Genomic DNA, 23,229 nt, shown 5'->3' on the forward strand with positions numbered 1-23,229 from the left:
TTTTTTGAGACAGAGTTTTGTCTTATCGCCCAGACTGGAGTGCAATGCCACGATCTCGGCTCACTGCAACCTCTGCTTCCTGGGTCCAAGCGATTCTCCTGCCTCAGCCTCCCTAGTAGCTGGGATTACAGGCTCACACCACCACACCCAACTAATGTTTGTATTTTTAGTAGAGATGGGGTTTCACTATGTTGGCCAGGCTGGTCTCGAACTCCTAACCTCAGGTGATCCACCCACCTTGGCATCCCAAAGTGTTGGGATTACAGGTGTGAGCCACCTCGCCTGGCTTAAGTAACCTATTTTTTTTGTCACTTTTGCCTTTGGTCTTATATGCAAGAAAATGTACTCCTCTATTTCATCTGAGAATATTCTTGTTTTAGATCTTACATTTAGTTCTGTGATCCATTTGGAGTTAACTTTTGTGTATGGCATGAGGAATGGAGCTTTATTGTATTCCTTTTCAAAAATGTCATGGTGGTTACGCAGTTGTCCCTGTTGTATTTGTTACAAAGTCCTTCGTGGAGGAAGAATTTTAAAAATATTTTGCCCTATTGAATTGTCTTGGCACTTTTGTTGAAAATCAATTCATCGTAAGTATAAGAGTTTATTTCTGGATTCTCGATTCAATTCCATTGATCTACATATCTATCCTTAAGCAAGGAACACATTGTTTTAATTACTGTACCTGTGTAGTATAGTAAATTTTGAAATTAGACTCTTCTTCCTGTATTAGGATATCTTCATAGAGTTTATATATGTGACCTTCGATGCAGGAATTGGGTAGAAATGCTAGTATCTATCCATATATAGAATACTAGTATAATTAATTTGCTTTCTTGTATTTTAATTTAAAAATTAAATATGAGAAGCTCTGGTATTTTCTTCTGCACCTGAAGAAATTGGCTGATACTATTGAATTGAATTATTTTCTTAAAGCTTACATTTTAATTAATTTATTTAATTTTAATGATAATTACATTTAATTTTAATAATGTTTTATTTATTCTTTTATTTCAAATCATCATATTAAGTTCCCAATTTATAATCATAATTTTTCAGTCCCTGTAGTATCATTAATGGTTTTCTTATTGAGTGAATTTAAAAAGATAATATGTTGAAATTTTAAAGACAAAATATACTTAATTATACATATTACTGTGTTCATTTATCTATTAGTGAAATTATTTCATAATTGGTACAGATTAATGTATATCTTATGAATATATGATGTAAAAGTAAATTCACATACTTTACCTTAGTAAAAAAAAATGTGTTACCAAACGTATTTTTATACTCTTTTTTTTCTTCTTTTTTTGAGACAGAGTTTCACTCTGTCACTCAGGCTGGAGTCCAGTGGCCTGATCATGGCTCACCGCAGCCTCAACCTGCTGTACTCAAGTGATCCTCCCTCCTCAGCCTCCTGGGACTACAGGCATGTGACACCATGCCAACTAATTTTTGTGTTAATTTTTTATACAGATAGGATCTCCCTATGTTGCCCAGTCTGGTCTTGAACTCCTGGGTTCAAGAGTTTCTCTGCCTTGGCCTCCCAAAGTGCTGCGATTTTAGTGTGAGCCGCTGTGCCCAGCCTATTTTTGTTTTCTTTTTTCATTTATTTTTACTTTTTGTCTCTTAATTTCTTTTTCTCTACAAAAATGTAGTGTTTACAATAAAGGTATCTGTATGTGGAACGTTAGTTATTATAATAATATTGGTGTTTTATATATGACAAACATGCCATAAGCATTAATTCTATTTTTGAAAAATTATTAAACAATTAACAGGTATAAATATTACAACAATGAACACTCATAACATCCAGCTTAAGAAATAGAACACTACAGGTACAATTCAAGTTTCCTATGTATCTCTCTCCCATTGTCCCTCCCATTTCTTCTCTTCTGAATTTGCTGTTTATTTTTTCATGTATGTCTTTACTTTTTATTAATTCATTAACATACTTAATATGTGATATTAATTTGCAAATTTTGGAAATAAAATTTTTTCATATATTCTTTTGCTTGTTTTTTCACTCACCATATTTGCTAGAGTTTACAGTCAATACAAACTATTTGTACAAAATGTTGTGAATTGTTCTTTAAAGTGTTAAAACAATTTACTCTCCTCAAAGTAGTCTATGAGTGTCTCTTGCTCTGTATTTTCAGAGTATGCATTATGATTTATGATTTCTGTTATTTGCTCTCGCTAAAGTTGCATGATGATATTGATTATAGACCATGAGTAACCACCCACAGGTCAGGAAGCAAATGTGATCATCCAGAGCAAAGTGAAAACCCAGAAGCTATGCATTTGGTCCCTGTGCGATAGCAATAAGAAAGCAAAACAAAACAGAACAAAGAAATTACTGTTATTACAAAACATGGAACCATGTGATTTCCTTAACCCAGGGACTTTAGCACCTCATAGTCTCCATTAGCAGGCCACCCCCAAGAAAATACTTCATTCTAAGCCAGAACATTGTGCTTGTCATACAAAGACCTTCTAGAACTATCCCTACCCACTTTCAAATGATAGCAATGCCTATGCGCTACCACTTAGAATGGTGGGGCCACAAAGGTATTGATGTTTTACTAGGTAATATTGAGGAATTTACAAAATAGGCGCATAACAACTCTTCTGTCAAAGTAATTGCATGAATTTTATCAGTGGGAGTGGACAGATGTTTGGGCACAGTGGCCTTAGACCACATCATATAATGAAAAGTTGTCTTACACGTCTCAGTTAGCTGAGAGTATTTTCCGGAATGACAATCTGGCAAAATAAGCCATCAAAACCAAGTCCCCAGTTGAATCAGCTGGAAAAGAAAGACTTTTACTGCATAAAAAATAGACTCAATAAAGAATATGTAAAATAAATGTTAATAAAAAATGCTTTTGTGGGGAGCATGTTAACTATTCATTTAAGGGGGGGATAACACATTTTCTAATGGTGCTCAATAAGTAAAGTGTTAACTTGGATATTCCTCTAATTTTTATTAACAGTAGATTCTGACCTGTTCGACGTTTTAATTTTTCGGCACTGTAAGAGAGACACATGCTCTTTCATACTTACTTAGAAGTATAAACATGAATAAAATTATCTCTCATTATAACTACTAATGGTAAAAAAAACTGGTTTAGTGAAACATTTCAATCCATTCCAGAGACAACACAAAAATGTAATTTCAGCTTTCAAGCTCAAGAAGGATGCTTTTGTTAACGAGGCTGGATATCTATCCTAAAATAAAAGTGACCTGGCATTTAATGATAACTCAGTGATTAACATGCAGTATAATAATATGTGGTTTACTGGATTGTTATAACTCTTCTTAGACATTGAAAGCCACATTTCATTTGTAAAAGTGCGTAATTGCAATCAACTCTTTGAAAGTGGATAAACTTCTTTCTTCTATAGTATGATTTTTGAAAGAAAGTTCAAAAATGTTTGGCCCATCTCTGTTCATAGTTCCAATAATTATGAATCTGTCCTAATAAAAGTGTTTAGAAGATTTGACTGTTTCATTTAAATAACATTTACCATTTTTTCTTAATTACAGTTTTAATGTAGGTAATACGCAGAAAACTTGGAAATGACATAAAAGTACAAAGGAAAAATAATCCTCAAATCACTGAAATTTTCCTCACATTATCTCTTGGCTCCAACACAAAATAATTTTAGGATTTTGTCCTTTGGTGATCATTTTGTCTGGACTCTATTTCTCATATTTTTTTCTCAGCCATTTCTTGATTATTTTGTGTTGTGATTGCTTATAATATGTTTTCTTGTTTTATTCTATCCTTATAATACGATCTTAAGAATGATTATATGTATCTCCTTATTATGCATTTATTTTAAATTGAGTAATACATATTATTAAAGCCCACTATGTGTGAAACACTGCATGGGAAAGATATGCATGGGAATATATAGCAGCCAAAGGTCATCTCTTCATGGAACTTACTAACTGCAGTTAAGGTGCAAGTGCCTAAATTTTGGGTGTCAACCCACAACATCCTAAATCTGCTTTGCTGTCTGTACAATGCAGGACAAGGACTGTTGCCTTTTGGTTGAGCAATAGCTATTGGATGAACATTTACAAGTAACGAACAAATTAATATTGAACAAGTAGTTATTTCTTACTTATATTGCCATATTCCTTCTGGTAGACACTGGACAGGTAGGATGCTGCTTACTGAATTGTGAAATGTTATACTATCATGTAACATTTACATAATGCTTTTGAATTAGCAAACTGTTTTATCTTACAGGGTTTCAGTGAAGGTCAAGTAAAGCAATAAATATTTACTTAAAAAAAAAAAAAGAAAGGTAGTAGGTGGTGTTATTTAAATGGAGTCCTTACAGTATCAAACTACTCATTAAGAGAAAAAATGTTTAGTAACCCCAATCATCTAAAACATGGCCATGTGATTAAAAAAAAAAGAAACATGGCCTTTAAGTTCCAAATATCTATTACATTTGCTTAATGCACAAATAAAATAGTATATCTTCTAGAAAGTGTGGGAAAATATATAAAATGCAGCAGAAAATAAGTTAAAAGATGAGTTATATCCAGTTTCTGGTTCAACGAGCTTTGAACATTATACAAGGACAGATCATTTTACATACACACAAATGTGCATGCACACACACATGCAAAATGTATTTAGAGCTTCTCCTTGCATTTGTCACCTGGTTAATTCCAATTTGTCTTTCATATTTAAAATTAAATATCGCTTTCTTAAACAAAATTTCCCTGAACCTCTTCATCAGGTTTTTTTTTTAAGTTTTTCATATCATCCTGAATTAATTACCTTGTTGTACGAACATCATAGAGTATACCTACACAAACCTAGATGGTATAGCCTACTATGCACCTAGGCCATATGTAATAGCTTACTTTTCCTAGCCTACAAACCTGTACAGCATGTTACTATACTGAATATTGTAGGCAATTTGTGTATATAAATATAGAAAAGCTAAAATAAAAATACAGTTGGTTATAAAAGGTAAAACATAATATACCTGGATCAGGCACTTGCCCTGAGTGGAGCTTGCATGACTGGAAGTTGCTCTGGGTGAGTCAGTGAGTGGCTGATGAGTGAACATGAAGGCCTAGGACATTATTGCATGGTACTGTAGATTTCATAAACACTGTACACTTAGGCTACACTAAATTATTAAAACTAAAGCAATTGTGCTATGACATTAGGAAGGCGAATACGTCAGTAGGTGAAAGGGATTTTTGCGCTCCATTATAATCTTCTGGGCCCAGTGTCATATATGTGGTCTATCCTTGACCAAAATATTGTTATGGGATGCATGTCTGTATTTAGTATCTGTCTCCTCACTAGAGAATAAGCATAAAAAAGGTTCTGCACACTAGCAACGTGTCCAGCATGGAGTGTGAGCTCAAGAAATAGTTACTGCATGCAATAACTCTAATATATAAAAGACTATGGCAGGAAAAGGAGAGAGAAAAACAAAATGTGATGGGAATGTAACAGAAGGGGAAAGCACAATTAATGTGAGTGTTCAAAAGAGACTGTGAAATTTTAAGTGGACCTTAGAAGGTGTGTGTAGAGCTGAATGTGGAGCTTCATAGCCACACATAGAGGGGTGATCTAGAAAGGATGGCTTGGAAGAAGCATGAATGATCATGGTCAATATATCCGTGAGACACAGCAAACACAGTGCCCAGAGCCTATGATATACTGTTAGGGGCCCACGACACATTTTACATTTTAATTTCTTAGTCAGAAAAAAATGAATCTAATAATATGAATATATGATAATGAATCCAATGTATGCCAATGCAGGCTTAAAGTGTAGTTTTTAATACTGTTTTTTGGAGTCCACAATGATAAAATTGCACAGGGTCCATGAAAGTCATACTGCAGCCCTCGGAATGATATTCCTCGGAATGGTGTTCAGTGGACACTATTTGGCTAGAACTTAGAAAAGGAATAAATGATCTAAGGCTTAAAATGTAGGTTAGCCTCAGGTAAAGGAGCGTAAAAATGACAGACTGTAGAGGTTCTTCAAATCTGGGTTGACCTTCAGAGTCTTTTTGTGTTAATGTCTTGCTTACTGCAGGGCTTCAGGAAGAGAATTCTTGCAGGAAGGAATAGGACTGTTTGGTATTAGAAGTTGGGTAATCAGTTAGGAATCTTTTGCCCTGTCTTACACTGGAGTTGAAGAAATTACAGTAGAAAGAAAGGGAGGAGATGGATATTACAAAAAATCAGATAAACATGCACCCAGAAATTATAGATCATATATGGAAAAGCTTCCTTTTCCCAACAGAACCCTCCAAATCATAATTATATATTTGTATTCCCTGTAACAGTAAGTTCCATATGAGGAAGGACTATATTAATCTTACTGCTGTGTCCTCAGGACATTGAACACAAGGCACTCAAGAAAACAGGAGAGTTAGACTCTTGTAAGAGTGTGTAAACCATTGTAGCTAGAATAGGTCCCTGACCAATCCATCCCAATCATCGAAGCAAATGCCCAAAGCCTGGGTATGTGACATATACCTTCCAATTGATTGATGGTTTGATTATTCTGTAGAGCAAAACAGAAGTAACAACATATACATTAACTATTGCCTATTTTAAAGTTAATTTTAAATCATTCTTACTTTTTTCTAAATTCAGAAATCTCTGCTTATGGTCTGTAATTAAATCTATATTTATAATCCCAATTTATAGGTTTATATGCAGCATTAACTCATATCATGTACAGAGAAAGCTACAATTACATAAAACCATGTGCTATGCAATGAGTACAGTTGTATTGTATACAGATTTGTTAGCTTTCTCAGTAAGTTTCTCAGAAGTGTCATTTGTACACCTAGCATGTAGCAAGCCTTGAGTGGAAATACAGGATGAGTATGACCTGTGATGGCACATGTTGGGTAGAAGGGGAGCACCTAGTCTAGCAGGAAGGTTAAGGCAAGGCCTTAACTAAGGAGAAGTAATGTCTGCCTCAAGTCTTAAAAGAACAAATGCTAGTCAGGTAGGAAGCAGAAGCAGAAGTGCACACACATTTATCAAATTACAAGAATTAGACTTGTTTAAAAATACTCTGGCAACCTTTGGAGCAACAGTTTATACATTGCAAGAGATTATCATGTTTTTTTACCACTGTTCAGCTATTCTTCATATTCGTTAGGAAAGACAAATAAAAACAGCATAAAGCTTATGAATTCTCTTAGGTTGAAGAGAAAATATTCACAGTGTAGTATATATATTTTGATAAATATTTTTATTAATAAATAAATCTTTATTAAATAAAATTATGAAACAATATATATTTAAAATATAGATTTTGAAATATATACTTTTTTTTGCACAAAGCTAGCTGTGTAGCATTGATGATTAAATAAGCTGCCTATCTGTGTTTGAGAGTATCTTTTCTTGGAGACAGAGGAAGAGACTAAGTGAATCTTCCATAAACTTCCAAACTGTGATTCACTGATTCGGTAAGTTGGGAAGGATGAAGAATATAATAACAGTGTTAAATCACTGAGGATATACTTAATACTATATTTTAAAACCAAATAATTCTACAGTGTTGAAATTATACCATACAAACTATGAAATACTCATTTTTTTCTATACCAGTATATGAAGACTGAAAGGTGTCAAAATACAATCGTGTAATTGGCCATTTTTAGAGACATCCATAGAATTCATAAACAATATTCACTGAAACAAATTCAGGAGAGAATTTTCAGAATTAGCCCTCACTGGCAGTTTGAAAGCGTTGAATTGTTCTCCCACGTTGTGTGGCAGTTCTGGGGCTGTATTCAAAACGTTGGTATCTAAGTAGGAAATGAGTCGAAGTCGACGTTACTCTTGAGGTTAAAGGTTTGTTTCTTTCAATCAGTTCAAACTGACAGGCCTCCTGCCATCACCTCCTCCTTAGCCAGGCAGACAGGCCCTGGCCGTCACTGTGAAAACATCTGTTGAATGGATTTATTGACTGGATCTTGTTTTTTCTCTCCCTTTCTCTATTTTTTTTTTTCTTTTTCCTTCACACCGTTTATTATGTCTCTGACCTGATGAACTTAATTTGTTGACATGTCGCTCAGTGTCTCCCTCAAATCTTGTCTCACATTTCTTTCTACTGTGCTCTTTTCTTGGCAACAGCCCTTCCTGGAACCCCCGCACACACGTGCGCTCTCTGTGCGCCAAGCACCGCTGGCTGCGGTTGGCATGGATGGATTAGAGAAACACCGTCTTGTCTCCAGGACTCACTCTTCCCCTGCTGCCTCTGTTTTACCTCACCCAGCAATGGACCGCCCCCTCCAGCCTGGCTCTGCAACTGGTAGGAATCCCTAAAGACTCCCTCTAATAGGCAGGCTAAATGCACCGTTCTTGTAGGATTAACCGATTTAAATGCTCTGAATAACTCCAATAGCAGAACCCTCCATTTTAACCCAGTGCAACCCAAATTTTGTGAGGTTATATTGGCTATAAGACAAACAGCACATCTGATAAATCTTGGACTCAGTACTAATAGCCTCATAAATTGCTATCATCCAAGGGCCTGGAAAATACATCAACAGGTGCATGAGTTTTTTGGAAATGAAAATCCCTGCAACATTCTTTAGCAGTGTTCCTCAATCTCTTACCTTCTGCCCAGCCACTGGGAAATTTATGATGCTTGGCTTCCTCACTTGACTCCAAAGAGTGCCCTTTAACCAGTTTGTTTTTTTGTTTTATTTCATTGTTTTCTTCTGGTTCCCCATGCAAATGACTCATGGAATTCTATAGTACCAAAGCAAACTTGACTTGATTCTATGTATGTTACTTTCATTTCTATTTATTATGGAATCTCTGGGTGGGCTTTTTGACCAACCTCTTCCTTTGTCTACAGCTGTGTTTGATATTTCAGAACCTGACTACAGAGGAAAACAAGCCAGATAATTCCAAGGCCAAAAGAAGGTTAAGTGTGGAACACACAAACACACTCACACACACACAAAGGGTGCTATTCCCTCCGCAAAGGAACAGTGCTGTAAATACACGCGTGGATAATTATTTCTTTTTGTCTACTCCATTCTAGTTCCGTGCTCTCAAACTGTGGCTGATCAAATGAAAGATATTGTGGCCCTAACAGACTCATAACTTGGATGCTGCAGAAGGAGAATTTATATGTACTTTCCCCAAAGGCTCTTTTGAGTTATCTGATTTATTTTTAAATCCATTTTCAGGATTCAGAGCTTGTTTTTGTGGCTTCTGTGACCTCATGCAAGCCTTTGTGCTTGGAAAAGTTAAATCTCTTTTCTAAAACCATATTCCCAAGCCTTAATACTATCTTTTATTTAAAAATCAATGAATGAAATGGCCAAGTTAATTCACTTTGGTAGGCATCTTTAATAAGTATGCATAGGAGCTACTTTTTATAATGCCTTATGCCATAAGAAAACATTCCGTACTAGGAGCTATGAGCTGGGTCTATTTCTTTCTCCGTACTAGCCATTGCCTCTGACTCTCCTACTTCCAGGAGCATAGCAAAACTATGCCCAGATATTCCGGAAAACCCAGGAACACTGCCCAGTGTTAGTGGCAGCCTTTGAATCAATCATGCCTGGTGCTATCCCTGTGGATTCACAGAGTTTTTGCCCAAAATCGGATACATGATACAGAGGAATAATTTTTTGCATATAGAAAGAGCAATAGCCTTTAAGAATTACCTACTCTCTATTCTTTCTCCTGAACGTGTCTTTTATTCAACCCTAATATTTCAGAAAATACAGAGTAACAACCATTCTATCATGATAACTGTTTCCATTGACTGAAATAATTTCCTTAATATTATAATATCAAAAATTAAAAATAATATTAAAAATAAATTCTTTAAGTAAGCTTAACTACAAAGTTTCATGTTGATGTCCCCAAGTTTGCTGCTATATATTGCTGTATTCCTATGGATAAAGTTTCTTTCCTTGGTTAAGAGGGGTGGCCCTTTTCTGACATACTTCAGTGTCTTCCAGTTTTCATATGTTCCTTTGAATGAATGGAGCAAGATATCTGAATATTAGAGAGAACCTGGAGTTTAAGGAAAATGTGTTGCCAAATGGATAGGATTTGTAGACCTTAGAAGAATCCAGATGGAGGGGTGGACTGTAAACCCAGTAACATAAACAGGACATAATCCTACTCTGATCATTCAAACAAAGACTAGGTGATTTCAGAGAGTTAGGTTTTTTCCCCCTCATAATGTCAGCATTTTAGTATTTATCAAAGCATGCATTCCAAAAACAAATAGGAAAGTGAACTTAAGATTCTTTTCATATATAATGGATTTGATGAGGCAATTCCTTGCCCACATGAGAGATTATATAAAATTATTTTAGAAAAACAGGATTTTGTACTTAATAGACATTCAATAAACATTTTAGTTGAATCAATGAATATTAATTTCATAATAAACACTTACATATTTACTAGTTCAAATTTGAATACACTGAAAGTAAAAGTTACATTATAACTTGTTCTGCTAAAGGATAACTAAGTTATTTAAAAGTTACAATAACTAAAAGGAATATTTGTTAGCTTATTTTAACTTACAAGAATGTTGCATCTTTACACAGAAAATCTTACAAGAAAAAGGCACAATATTTTAAAATCATGCAACATATGCAATTTATAATAATAGCTTCTCCACTGGCATTGGGATTAAAATATATATATACTTGATATGTAACATTCATTTAGTACTATTCCAAATCCTAAGGAAATGAAATGCACCATCTTCACTCTGCTATTCCACATATTGCTCTGGCTTTAATCCAAACTTAAATTTCCCCTGTAGCCTGAATACTACTGTAATCCACATGATCTCAAAAATCACTTTAGTAATTCTAATGATCTTGATTTCAGATGAGAACTATAAGGTTTTCATTCTAGTATGATTGAAAATATATATTTTAAGCACTAATCTCCTTTCTTTTGACTTTTTAATATCTACTTGTGGCAGACATGTTAAACAATCTAAAGGAATATTCACATATGTTCTTTAGGAATACAGTAGACCCTCTTATCTACATGGGAGCTATTCTAAGACTCCCAGGGAATGCCTACAACAGCCCATACTATTGAACCAATTGAGGTCAATAGGAACCCATTTCTGTTCATGTCTTCCACCCATAAATTTATAGCCTTTTCCATCTTAACTAAGCACTTCTCACATGCTATGGTCATAACTTTTGTAGTGTGAGGTGAGGTGGGGCAGCAAAACAATTACAAATTTCTTTTTTCTTCTTCACAACTTCACAGATAGAAGATTCCGTCTTACTGTAGAGCTTAGCAACCTTAGCATATGATTTTTTTTTTTAAATTTCCTTAAGTCGAGAACTTAGACCTTTCATTTAAAGGAAGCCCTTTAAGGCTTACCTTTGGCATATCCAAACTGTCAACCTCACTACTCTTGCACTTTGGAGCCATTATGAAATAAAAAATAATTAAAAGTGAATACACTGAAAGTAGTTACATTGTAACTGTTGTTCTGCTAAAGGATAACTAAGTTATTTAAAAGTTACAATAACTCAGAGGAATATTTGTTAGCTTATTTGAACTTACAAGAATGTTGCATCTTTACACTGAAAATCTTACAAGAAAAATGGGTTCCTATTGACACTGCCACAGTCCACCTGATCATCAAGACAGCTACTAAATGACTAGTGGGCAGGTGGTATAGAGAGCATGGAGCTGCTGGACAGAGGGACAATTCACATCCTGGGCAAGCTGTTCTTACACTGGGGCAGTGTAAGACTTCATCATGCTGCTCAGAATGATACACAATTTAAAACTTAGAGTTTTGTTGTTATATAATTGTGCATTTCTGGAATTGTCCAGTTAATATTCTCAAACCATAGTTGAAACTGTAGAAAGACAAACTGCAGATGGGGGAGGGGACAGGCTACTGTATTTGTTTTTTTTTTTTTTAAAGAAAGTCATAAGATCTCACACTCTCAATAGCTGTTCCACTAAATAGCAAGGTAGTGGACAGAGATACATTTTAGAGCTAGGAGGCTGGCTTAAATCTATCCTCTAAGAGCTATACTTTTTGGTGCTACTAAAAAGTTATTTAATGCAAAAGTCACATAATTTTCAATGCACATCATTTAAACCTTCACCATCCATGTGCATCCTCCGCAACCCACTGGATTAGCCATAAAACTCCCTTTCTGACAAGAACAAAAAATGTTTCAAGGGAGAAATATTATCTGAGTTTAGTCAGTTTTGGAAAGATGCCGTCTTCAGTCTATTTCCTGAGAGTAGAAAGTAGGCATAAATTGCATAAAAGTATTTTTACAAGATAATTTTTTTTTTTTTAGATGGAGTTTTGGTCTTGTTGCCCAGGCTGGAGTGCATTGGTGCAATCTCAGCTCACCACAACCTCTGCCTCCCGGGTTCAAGTGATTCTCCTGCCTCAGCCTCATTAGTAGCTGGGATTACAGGCATGTGCCACCATGCCTGGCTAATTTTGTATTTTTAGTAGAGATGGGGTTTCTCCATGTTGGTCAGGCTGGTCTTGAATGCCCAACCTCAGGTGATCCACCCACCTTGGCCTCCAAAGTACTGGGAATACAGGTGTGAGCCACTGAGTAGGGCCTGAGATAATTGTTATATATTAATTGAACTTTCGTGGTAACATTTATACTTTTGAGAATTATAAAAATTGATACAAGTTCATTGAAGGCAATTTGGTAAATCTAGAATATTATAATGGAAAGTCACTCATTATTCTACCACTCAGAGGTAACTTCTATAAAAATATGTTTATACTTATTTTCCAATCAATACTTTTTACTCTATAAGCTTATCTTTAACAGGATAAAGAAAAGTAATTTGTATTTGTATACATATCTATGTGCATATGTGTATATCTGAAAGTATGTGTGTATATTTGTATATATGTGTATATATACAGTGTATATGTGTGTGTGTGTGTGTGTATGTGTGCATGTCTTAAGGCCTTCTAGAGTAGCTTCTGTTATTACCCATATTAGAATGGAGAGACTAATTTTTCCTTTTGTCAGGAAATCTATTTTTTAAATTGCTGTCCTCAAATATATGTACGTGAAATTTCTTTCAAAAAACTCTTCCAAAATTTACCCATGTAATAATCACTGAAGAAGATAAAAAGAGCTATCTTTTTTATTCAGGAGATTAATTCAACTTGATCACCTATATCATGTATCATAATATAAACATTAATGTAGAAAATATTTTTATAAATATGTAGTTATATATTATTTTTGTGTATCATACACACACACACACACACACACACACACATATATTTTTTTGGGGGGTATGCTTTTTATACCTAAGAATTTAATCCTATTACCTTCGCACATGTTTTGAAGACAGACTTATTGGGACACAAGTTTTTTATCTGAAAAGTCTGGAAATGTGATCAAATGTTCAAGGGGTTTAGCACTAAAGAGTAGAAGTCTGAGGCCAACCTGATATGTGTTTCTTTGTGGGAAGTATGATTTGCAATTACTTATCCACGAACATATTTTTTCTACTTATGGAAACATCCTCAATTAGTCCTATTTCAAATATAACTTGTTTTATTACATTTTACTTTAAAAATTGAAGGTTTGTGGCAATCCTGCACTGAGTAAGTCTATTGGTGCCACTTTTCCAATAACATGTGTTCACTTCCTGTCTCTGAGTCACATTTGGGTAATTCTCATAATATATCAAAACTTTTCATCATTATTATATATTTTATAGTGATCTGTGATCAGTGATCTTTTTTGTTTATTATTATACTTTAAATTCTAGGGTACATGTGCACAACGTGCAGGTTTGATACATAGGTATACATGTGCCGTGTTGGTTTGCTGCACCCATCAACTCGTCATTTACATTAGGTATTTCTCCTAATGCTATCCCTCCTCCAGCCCCCTACCCGCTGACAGACCCTGGTGTGTGATGTTCCTTGCCATGTGTCCAAGTGATCTCATTGTTCAGCTCCCACCTATGAGTGAGAACATGTGGTGTTTGGTTTTCTGTCCTTGTGATAGTTTGCTGAGAATGATGGTTTCCAGATTCATCAATGTCCCTGCAAAGGATAAGAACTCATCCTTTTTTATGGCTGCATAGTATTTCGTGGTGCATATGTGCCAGATTTTCTTAATCCAGTCTATCATTGATGGACATTTAAGTTGGTTCCAAGTTTTGTTATTGTGAATAGTGCTGCAATAAACATACGTGTGCATGTGTCTTTATAGTAGCATGATTTATAATCCTTTCGGTATATACCCAGTAATGGGATTGCTAGGTCAAATAGTATTTCTAGTTCCAGATCCTTGAGGAATCGCCACACTGTTTTACACAATGGTTGAACTAGTTTACAGTCCCAACAACAGTGTAAAAGCATTCCTATTTCCCCATATCCTCTCCAACATCTGTTGTTTCCTGACTTTTTAATGATCGCCATTCTAACTGGTGTGAAATGGTATCTCATTGTGGTTTTTTCATGTGTCTGTTGGCTGCATAACTGTCTTCTTTTGAGAAACGTCTGTTCGTATCCTTTGCCCAATTTTTGATGGGGTTGTTTGTTTTTTTCTTGTAAATTTGTTTGAGTTCTTTGTAGATTCTGGATATTAGCCCTTTGTCAGATGGGTACATTGTAAAAATTTTCTCCCATTCTGTAGGTTACCTGTTCACTCTGATGGTAGTTTCTTTTGCTGTGCAGAAGCTCATTAGTTTAATTAGATCCCATTTGTCTATTTTGGCTTTTGTTGGCATTGCTTTTGGTGTTTTAGACATGAAGTCCTTGCCCATGCCTTTGTCCTGAATGGTATTGCCTAGATTTTCTTCTAGGGTTTTTATGGTTTTAGGTTTAACATTTATGTCTTTATCCATCTTGAGTTAATTTTTGTGTAAGGTGTAAGGAAGGGATCCAGTTCAGCTTTCTACATATGGCTAGCCAGTTTTCCCAGCATCATTTATTAAATAGGGAATCCTTTCCCCATTTCTTGTTTTTATCAGGTTTGTCAAAGATCAGATGGTTGTGGATGTGTGGTGTATTTCTGAGGCCTCTGTTCTGTTCCATTGGTCTTTATCTCTGTTTTAGTGCCAGTATCATGCTGTTTTGGTTATTGTACCCTTGTAGTATAGTTTGAAGTCAGGTAGTGTGATGCGTCCTGCTTTGTTCTTTTTGCTTCACATTGTCTTGGCAATGCAGGCTCTTTTTTTGGTTCCATATGAACTGTAAAGTAGTTTTTTCAAATTCTGTGAAGAAAGTTATTGGTAGCTTGATGGTGATGGCACTTAATCTATAAATTACCTTGGGCAGTATGGCCATTCTTCCTATCCATGAGCATGGAATGATTTTCCCATTTGTTTGTGTCCTCTTTTATTTCATTGAGCAGTGGTTTGTAGTTCTCCTTTAAGAGCTTCTTCACATCCCTTGTAAATTGGATTGCTAGGTATTTTATTCTCTTTGTAGCAATTGTGAATGGGAGTTCACTCGTGATTTGGCTCTCTGTCTGTTATTGGTGTATAGGAATGCTTGTGATTTTTGCACATTGATTTTGTATCCTGAGACATAGCTGATGTTGCTTATCAGCTTAACGAGATTTTGGGCTGAGATGATGGGGTTTTCTAAATATACAATCATGTCATCTGCAAACAGGGACAATTTGACTTCTTCTTTTCCTAATTGAATGCCGTTGTTTCTATATCTTGCCTGATTGCCTTGGCCAGAAGTTCCAACACTATCTTGAATAGGAGTGGTGAGAGATGGCATGCTTGTCTTGTGCTGGTTTCAAAGGGAATGCTTCCAGTTTTTGCCCATTCAGTATGATACTGGCTATGGGTATATCATAAATAGCTCTTAATATTTTGAGATACATTCCATAAATACCTAATTTATTTAGAGTTTTTAGAATGAAGGACTGTTGAATTTTCTCGAAGGCCTTTTCAGCATCTATTGAGATAATTATGTGGTTTTGTCGTTGGTTCTGTTTGTGTGATGGATTATGTTTATTGATTTGCATATGTTGAACCAGCCTTGCATCCCAGGGATGAAGCCAACTTGATCATGGAGGATAAACTTTTCGATGTGCTGCTGGATTCGGTTTGCCAGTATTTTGTTGAGGATTTTCACATCGATGTTCATCAGGGATATTGCTCTAAAATTCTCTTTTTTTGTTGTGTCTCTGCCAGGCTTTGATATCAGGAGGATGCCGGCCTTATAAAATGAGATAGGGAGGATTTCCTCTTTTTCAATTTCTTGGAATAGTTTCAGAAGGAATGGTACCAGCTCCTCTTTGTATCTCTGGTAGAATTTGGCTGGGAATCCATCTGGTCCTGGACTTTTTTTGGTTGGTAGGCTATTAATTATTGCCTCAATTTCAGAGCCTGTTATTGGTCTATTTAGAGATTCAACTTCTTCCTGGTTTAGCCTTGGGAGGGTGTATGTGCCCAGGAATTTATCCGTTTCTTCTAGATTTTCTAGTTTGTTTGCATAGAGGTGTTTATAGTATTCTCTGATGGTAGTTTGTGTTTCTGTAGGATTGGTGGTGATATCCCCTATATCATTTTTTATTGTGTCTATTTGATTCTTCTCTATTTTCTTCTTTGTTAGTCTGGCTAGTGGTCTATCAATTCTGTTGATCTTTTCAAAAAACCAGCTCCTGGATTCATTGATTTTTTGAAGGGCTTTTTGTGTCTCTATCTCCTTCAGTTTTGCTGTTATTTTAGTTATTTCTTGCCTTCTGCTAGCTTTTGAATTTGTTTGCTCTTGCTTCTCTAGTTCATTTAACTGTAATGTTATGGTGTCAATTTTAGTTCTTTCCTGCTTTCTCCTGTGTGCATTTAGTGCTATAAATTTCCCTCTACTCACTACTTTAAATGTGTCCCAGAGATTCTGATAAGTTGTGTCTTTGTTCTCATTGGTTTCAAAGAACATCTTTATTTCTGCCTTCATTTCATTATGTACCCAGTAGTCATTCAGGAGCAGGTTGTTCAGTTTGCATGTAGTTGTGCAGTTTTTATTAGAATTTAGTTTTCATTAGAATTAATTAGTACTTAATCCTGAGTTATAATTTGATTGCACTGTAGTCTGAGAGACAGTTTGTTGTGATTTCTGTTCTTTTACATTTGCTGAGGAGTGCTTTATTCCCTATTATGTGGTCAATTTTAGAATAAGTGTGATGTGGTGCTGAGAAAAATGTATATTCTGTTGATTTGGTGTGGAGAGTTCTGTAGATGTCTGTTAGGTGCAGAGCTGAGTTCAAGTCCTGGATATCATTGTTAACCTTCTGTCTCCTTCATCTGTCTAATATTAACAGTGGGGTGTTAAAATCTCCCATTATTATTGTGTGGGAGTCTAAGTCTCTTTGTAGGTCTCTAAGGACTTGCTTTATGAATCTAAGTGCCCCTGTATTGGGTGCATATACATTTAGGATAGTTAGCTCTTCTTGTTGAACTGATCCCTTTACCATTATGTAATGGTCTTCTTTGTCTCTTTTGATCTTTGTTGGTTTAACGTCTGTTTTACCAGAGACTAGGATTGCAACTTCTGTTTTTTTTGTTTTTGTTTTTGTTTTTTTTTTGCTTTCCATTTGCTTGGTAGATCTCCCTCCATCCCTTTATTTTCAGCCTATGTGATCTCTGCACGTGAGATGGGTCTGCTGAACACAGCACACTGATGGGTCTTGACTCGTTATCTAATTTGTAGTCTGCATCTTTTAATTGGGACATTTAGCCCATTTAAATTTAACGTTAATATTGTTATGTGTGAATTTGATCCTGTCCTTATGATGTTAGCTGGTTATTTTGCCCATTAATTGATGTAGTTTCTTCATAGCATTGATGGTCTTTACAATTTGGCATGTTTTTGCAGTGGCTGGTACCAGTTTTTTCTTTCCATGTTTAGTGCTTCTTTTAGGAGCTCTTGTAAGGCAGGTCTGGTGTTGACAAAATCTCTCAGCATTTGCTTGTCTGTAATGGATTTTACTTATCCTTCACTTATTAAGCTTAGTTTGACTGGATATGAAATTCTAGATTGAAATTTCTTTTCTTTGACCACGTTGAATATTAGCCCCCACTCTCTTCTGGTTTGTAGGGTTTCTGCCAAGAGATCCACTGTTAGTCTGATGGACTTCCCTTTGTGGATAACTCGACCTTTTTCTCTGGCTGCCCTTAACATTTTTTCCTTCATTTCAACCTTGGTGAATCTGAAAATTATGTGTCTTGGGGTTGCTCTTCTTGAGGAATATTTGTGGTGTTCTTTGTAGTTCCTGAATTTGAATGTTGGCCTGCCTTTTGAAGTTGGGGAAGTTCTCCTGGATAATATCCTGAAGAGTGTTTCCCAAGTTGGTTCTCTTCTCCCCATCACTTTCAGGTGCACCAATGAAGCATATATTTGTTCTTTTCACATAGTCCCATATTTCTTGGAGGCTTTGTTCATTTCTTTTTACTCTTTTTTCTCTAACCTTGTCTTCTCACTTTATTTCATTAATTTGATCTTCAATCACTGATACCCTTTCTTCCACTTGATTGAATCGGCTTTTGAAGTTTGTGCATGTGTCATGAAATTCTCGTGCCATGGTCTTCAGCTCCATCAGGTAATTTAATCTCTTCTCTACACTGTTTATTCTAGTTAGCCATTCATCTAATCTTTTTTCAAGGTTTTTAGCTTCCTTGAGATGGGTTCGAACATGCTCCTTTAGCTTGGAGATGTTCGTTATTACCAACCTTCTGAAGCCTACTTCTGTCAACTCGTCAAATCATTCTCCATCCATCCTTGTTCCATTGCTGGTGAGGGGCTGCAATCCTTTGGAGGAGAAGAGGCACTCTGGTTTTTAGAATTTGCAGCTTTTCTGCTCTGGTTTCTCCCCATCTTTGTGGTTTTATCTACCTTTGGTCTTTGATGTTGGTGGCCTACAGATGGGGTTTTGTTGTAGATGTCCTTTTTGTTGATGTTGATGCTATTCCTTTCTGTGTGTTTTCCTTCTAACTGGCAGGTTCCTCAGCTGCCAGTCTGCTGGAATTTGTTGGAGGTGCACTCCAGATGCTATTTGCCTGGGTATCACCAGTGGAGGCTGCAGAACAGCAAATATTGCAGGCTGATCCTTCCTCTGGAAGCTTTGTCCCAGAGGGGCACCCACTTCTATGAGGTGTTTCTTGGTCCCTACTGGGAGGTTTCTCCCAGTTTGGCTACATGGGTGTCAGTGACCCACTTGAAGGGGTAGTCTGTCCATTCTCAGACCTCAAATGCTGTGCTAGAAGAACCACTGCTCTCTTCAGATCTGTCAGACAGGGACGTTTAAGTCTGCAGAAGTTGTCTGCTGCCTTTTGTTCAGCTATACCTTGCCTACAGAGGTGGAGTCTATAGAGGCAGTAGGCCTTGCAGAGCTGCAATGGGCTCCTCCCAGTTTGAGCTTCCTGGCTGCTTTGTTTTACCTACTCAAGCCTCAGCAATGGCGGACGCCCCTTCCCCAGCCAGGCTCCTGCCTCGCAGTTGCATCTCACACTGCGCTAGCAGTGAGCAAGTCTCTGTGAGCATGGGACCCACCGAGCCAGGCACAGAAGAGAATTTCCTTGTCTGCCAGTTGCTAAGACCTTGGGAAAAGCACAGTGTTTGGGCAGAAGTGTCCTATTCTTTTTCCAGGTACAGTCTGTCATGGCTTCCCTTGGCTAGGAAAGGGAAATCCCCCAACTCCTTGTGCTTCCCGGGTGAGATGATGCCCTGCCCTGTTTCGGCTCACCCTCCATGGGCTGCACCAGCTCTCCAACCAGTCCCACTGAGATGAACCAGGTACCTCAGTTGGAAATGCAGAAATTACCCATCTTCTGTGTTGACCACACTGGGACTTGCAGACCAGAGCTGTTCCTATTTGGCCATCTTGGAATGGACCCAATCAGTGATCTTTTTATAGTACTTTTGTAATTGTTTTGGGGAACCATGAACCACACCCAATCAAGACAGTGAACTTAGTAGATAAATGTTATGTGTGTTCTGACTGCTCCACTAAGTGGGCATGGCCCCATCTTCCTTTCTCTTTTTGGCCCTCTCTATTCCAGTGACACTACAATATTGAAATTAGGCAAATTTATAACCCTAAAGTGCCTCTGTGTTCAAGTGAAAGGAAGAGTCACATGTCTCCCAATTTCTATCAAAAGCTAGAAATGAGTGAGCTTAGTGAGGAAGTCGCTTCAAAAGCTGAGATAGGCAAAAGCTAGGTCTCTCGTGCTGGTTACCCAAGCTGTGAATATAAAAGAATGGCTCTTGAAGGAAATTAAAAGTGCTACTCTAATGAACAGAAAAATGACAAGAAAGCAAAACAGCCCTATTGCTTATATGGAGAGAGTTTTAGTGGTCTGGGTAGATCAAACCAGTCACAGTATTTCCTTCAGCCAAACCCTCATCCAGAGCAAGTCCCTAACTCTTCATTTCTATGAGGGCTGAGAGAGGTGAGGAAGTTGCTGAAGAAAAGTTGAAAGCCAGCAGAGGTTGGCTCTTGAGGTTTAAGAAAATAAGCCATCTCCATAGCATAAAAGTGCAAGGTAAAGCAGCAAGTGTTGATGTAGAAGCTACAACAGGTTTTCCAGAAAGTCTAGCTAAGATCACTGATGATGATGGCTACACCAAACAACATAATTTTATTGTAGATGAAACAGCCTTTCATTGGAAGAAGAGACAGGGAGAAAACTTTAAGAGATAGAGGGAAATAGTCAATGACTGACTGCAAAAGATAAGGTGATTCTCTTGTTAGAGACTAATGCAGCTAGTGGCTTTAAGTTGAAGCCAATGCTCATTTCCCTTTCTCAAAATACTATGCCCTTCAGAATTATGCTAAATCTACTCTACCTGTGCTCTGTAAATGGAACCACAAAGCCTGGGTGACAGCATATCTGTTTAGAGGATGGTTTATTGAGCATTTTAAGCTCAATTTTTAGACTTACTACTCAGGGGGATAAAATGTTCCCTTTCAAAATATTACTGCCTAATTGACTGTATACCTGGTCACCCAAGAAGTCTGATGGATATGTGCAAGGAGATTAAGTTTTCATACCTGCTAACACAGCATCCATTCTGCAGCCCATAGATCAAGGGGTCTTTTAAATTTTTACATCTTATTATTTAAGAAATACCTTCTATAAGGCTATACCTGCCATAGACAGTGATTCCCCTGATAGATCGAACAAAGTACATTGAAACCTTCTGGAAAGGATTCACCATTCTAGATGCCATTAAGAACATTCATGATTCATGGGAGGAATATCAACATTGGCAAGTGATTGAAAGAAGTTGATTCCAGTTCTCATGGATGACTCGAGGGATTCAATACTTCAATGGAGGAACTAACTGCAGAAGTAGCAAGGGAACTAGAATTAGAAGTGGAACCTCAATATATGACTGAATTGCTCCAATCTTGTTATAAAACTTGAATTAATAAGGAGTTATTTCTTAGGGGTTGAGCGAGAAAAAATGTTTTCTTGGGATGGGGTCTACTCCTGGTGAAGATGCAGTGGGCATTGCTGAAATGACAACAAAGTATTTAGAATATTACATAAACTTAGTTGATAAAGTAGCAGCAAAGTTGAACAGGATTGACTCCAGTTTTGAAAGAGGGCCTTCTATAGGTTAAATGTCATAATACCAAGCAACATTTCATGCCGGGAGAAATGTTTTGTGAAAGGAAGAGTTTATGGATGTTGCAAACTTCATTGTTGCTTATTTTAAGAAATTGACACAGCCACTCCAGCCTTCAATAACTACTACCCTGATCAGTTAGCAGCCATCAATATCAGGGCAAGACCCTCCACAAGCAAAAAGATTATGACTCACTGAAAGCTCAGATGATTATTAGCACTTTAGCAGTAAATTAATTTTTAATTAAGGTATACACATTGGTTTCTTTGACACAATGATTCCACTCTTCATAGGTTATGGTATAATGTAAACATAACTTTTACATGCATAAGCAAACCAAAAAACTCACGTTACTTGCTTTATTGTGATATTTGCTTTATTCAGATGATTTGGAATCAAACCAGCACTATGTCCCAGGTATTCCTGTATTTGGTTAGTCAGATTTCCTCCTCAGAAGCAATTACAACTTTTTGTTTGGTTATTTTTTTTCTGACCATTCTATTTTCATCTTATTATGTACATCTAGTAGTCCTTTCCTTTATATTCTGGAGACATCTCAAGTTTGTATTCAATAGCACTGATCTGACTTTCTGAAATGTAAATTCCTTTCTTTATTGCCTCCAGTGTAGATTTTAATTTTGCTACTCTTTAATTTCCTTGCAATCCCTGTTTATCATATCCAGTTTTATTTTTATTCATTCCATTGTCTTTTTAATTTAGTTTTATCTCTGCCTTTATTTAGTTTTGGTTACTGATGTTATAGGGCCAGTGCCTTTTGACATTTGAAGAGAACAAAACATTTTCTAAAATCTTATTTTGCTTCCTATAGTAAATCATGTTCACTGAACTAAGCAGTATGAATGATATTTCCTTCATAATATCTGTAGTATATTCTCAAAGGCCCTGTTTTTTTTTTCTCACTCATTCTTGAATGTAGAAAAATATTTCCAGATATTTTGCCAGCACATGTGTAGTGAATTGTGTTTGGCTTCACTTTTTGCCAACTTACATGCTGGTTGAATCTCCTTCCTGGCTTTACAGTTAAATGGCAACACTTAATCTAATTCCTAGGCCTTAACAGACATTCATATAGTGTTAGTTGGAAGGCTTATGTTGAGAATTTCTTCTACCCACTTCCTTTCTAGCTGTCTGATACTCTGTTAAGATGACTTACATGAAAAAAACAAACAAACATAAAGCTGTAAGATTTAGGAAATGCTTCTTATCTAGTGAGAGGTACAATTTATTAATTTTTTTAAACAGAACTTTTAGACATTATATCATTTGCTTGCTGGAAACATCAAGTTTCACAAATAATCTAAAAATTACACTGTTTGGTACTTTGCGTTATGTGTTCTGAGTTATATGTTCTTGTTAAAAAATGTTACAGACAGTAATTGTGCCACTGCACTCCAGCCTGGGTGACAGAGTGAGACTCCATCTCAAAAAAAAAAAAAAATTACAAATAGTAAAATATAAACTGCATTCCAACCTAGGTGACAGAGTGAGGCTCTGTCCCCCAAAAACATAAAATTAAAAAATTAAAATTAAAATATTAAAAAAGAAATTTTAAAAATAAGACAACAT

The 23,229-nt window shown here is 36.3% G+C and overlaps 1 protein-coding gene across 2 annotated transcripts in view; it reads left to right on the forward strand.

Moving 5' to 3' along the window:
- The window catches only part of HDAC9 (histone deacetylase 9), a 927,644-nt gene that overhangs the window by 651,740 nt on the left and 252,675 nt on the right, over positions 1-23,229 (forward strand). For both annotated transcript variants that reach the window (XM_011973893.1, XM_011973894.1), the window contains exon 13: positions 8,157-8,334. In XM_011973893.1, the coding sequence (XP_011829283.1) occupies positions 8,157-8,334 (178 nt within the window). The remainder of the gene's footprint in view (positions 1-8,156; positions 8,335-23,229) is intronic.

Source organism: Mandrillus leucophaeus, unplaced genomic scaffold (assembly GCF_000951045.1).
Source record: "Mandrillus leucophaeus isolate KB7577 unplaced genomic scaffold, Mleu.le_1.0 Scaffold140, whole genome shotgun sequence".
Lineage (NCBI taxonomy): Eukaryota > Metazoa > Chordata > Mammalia > Primates > Cercopithecidae > Mandrillus > Mandrillus leucophaeus.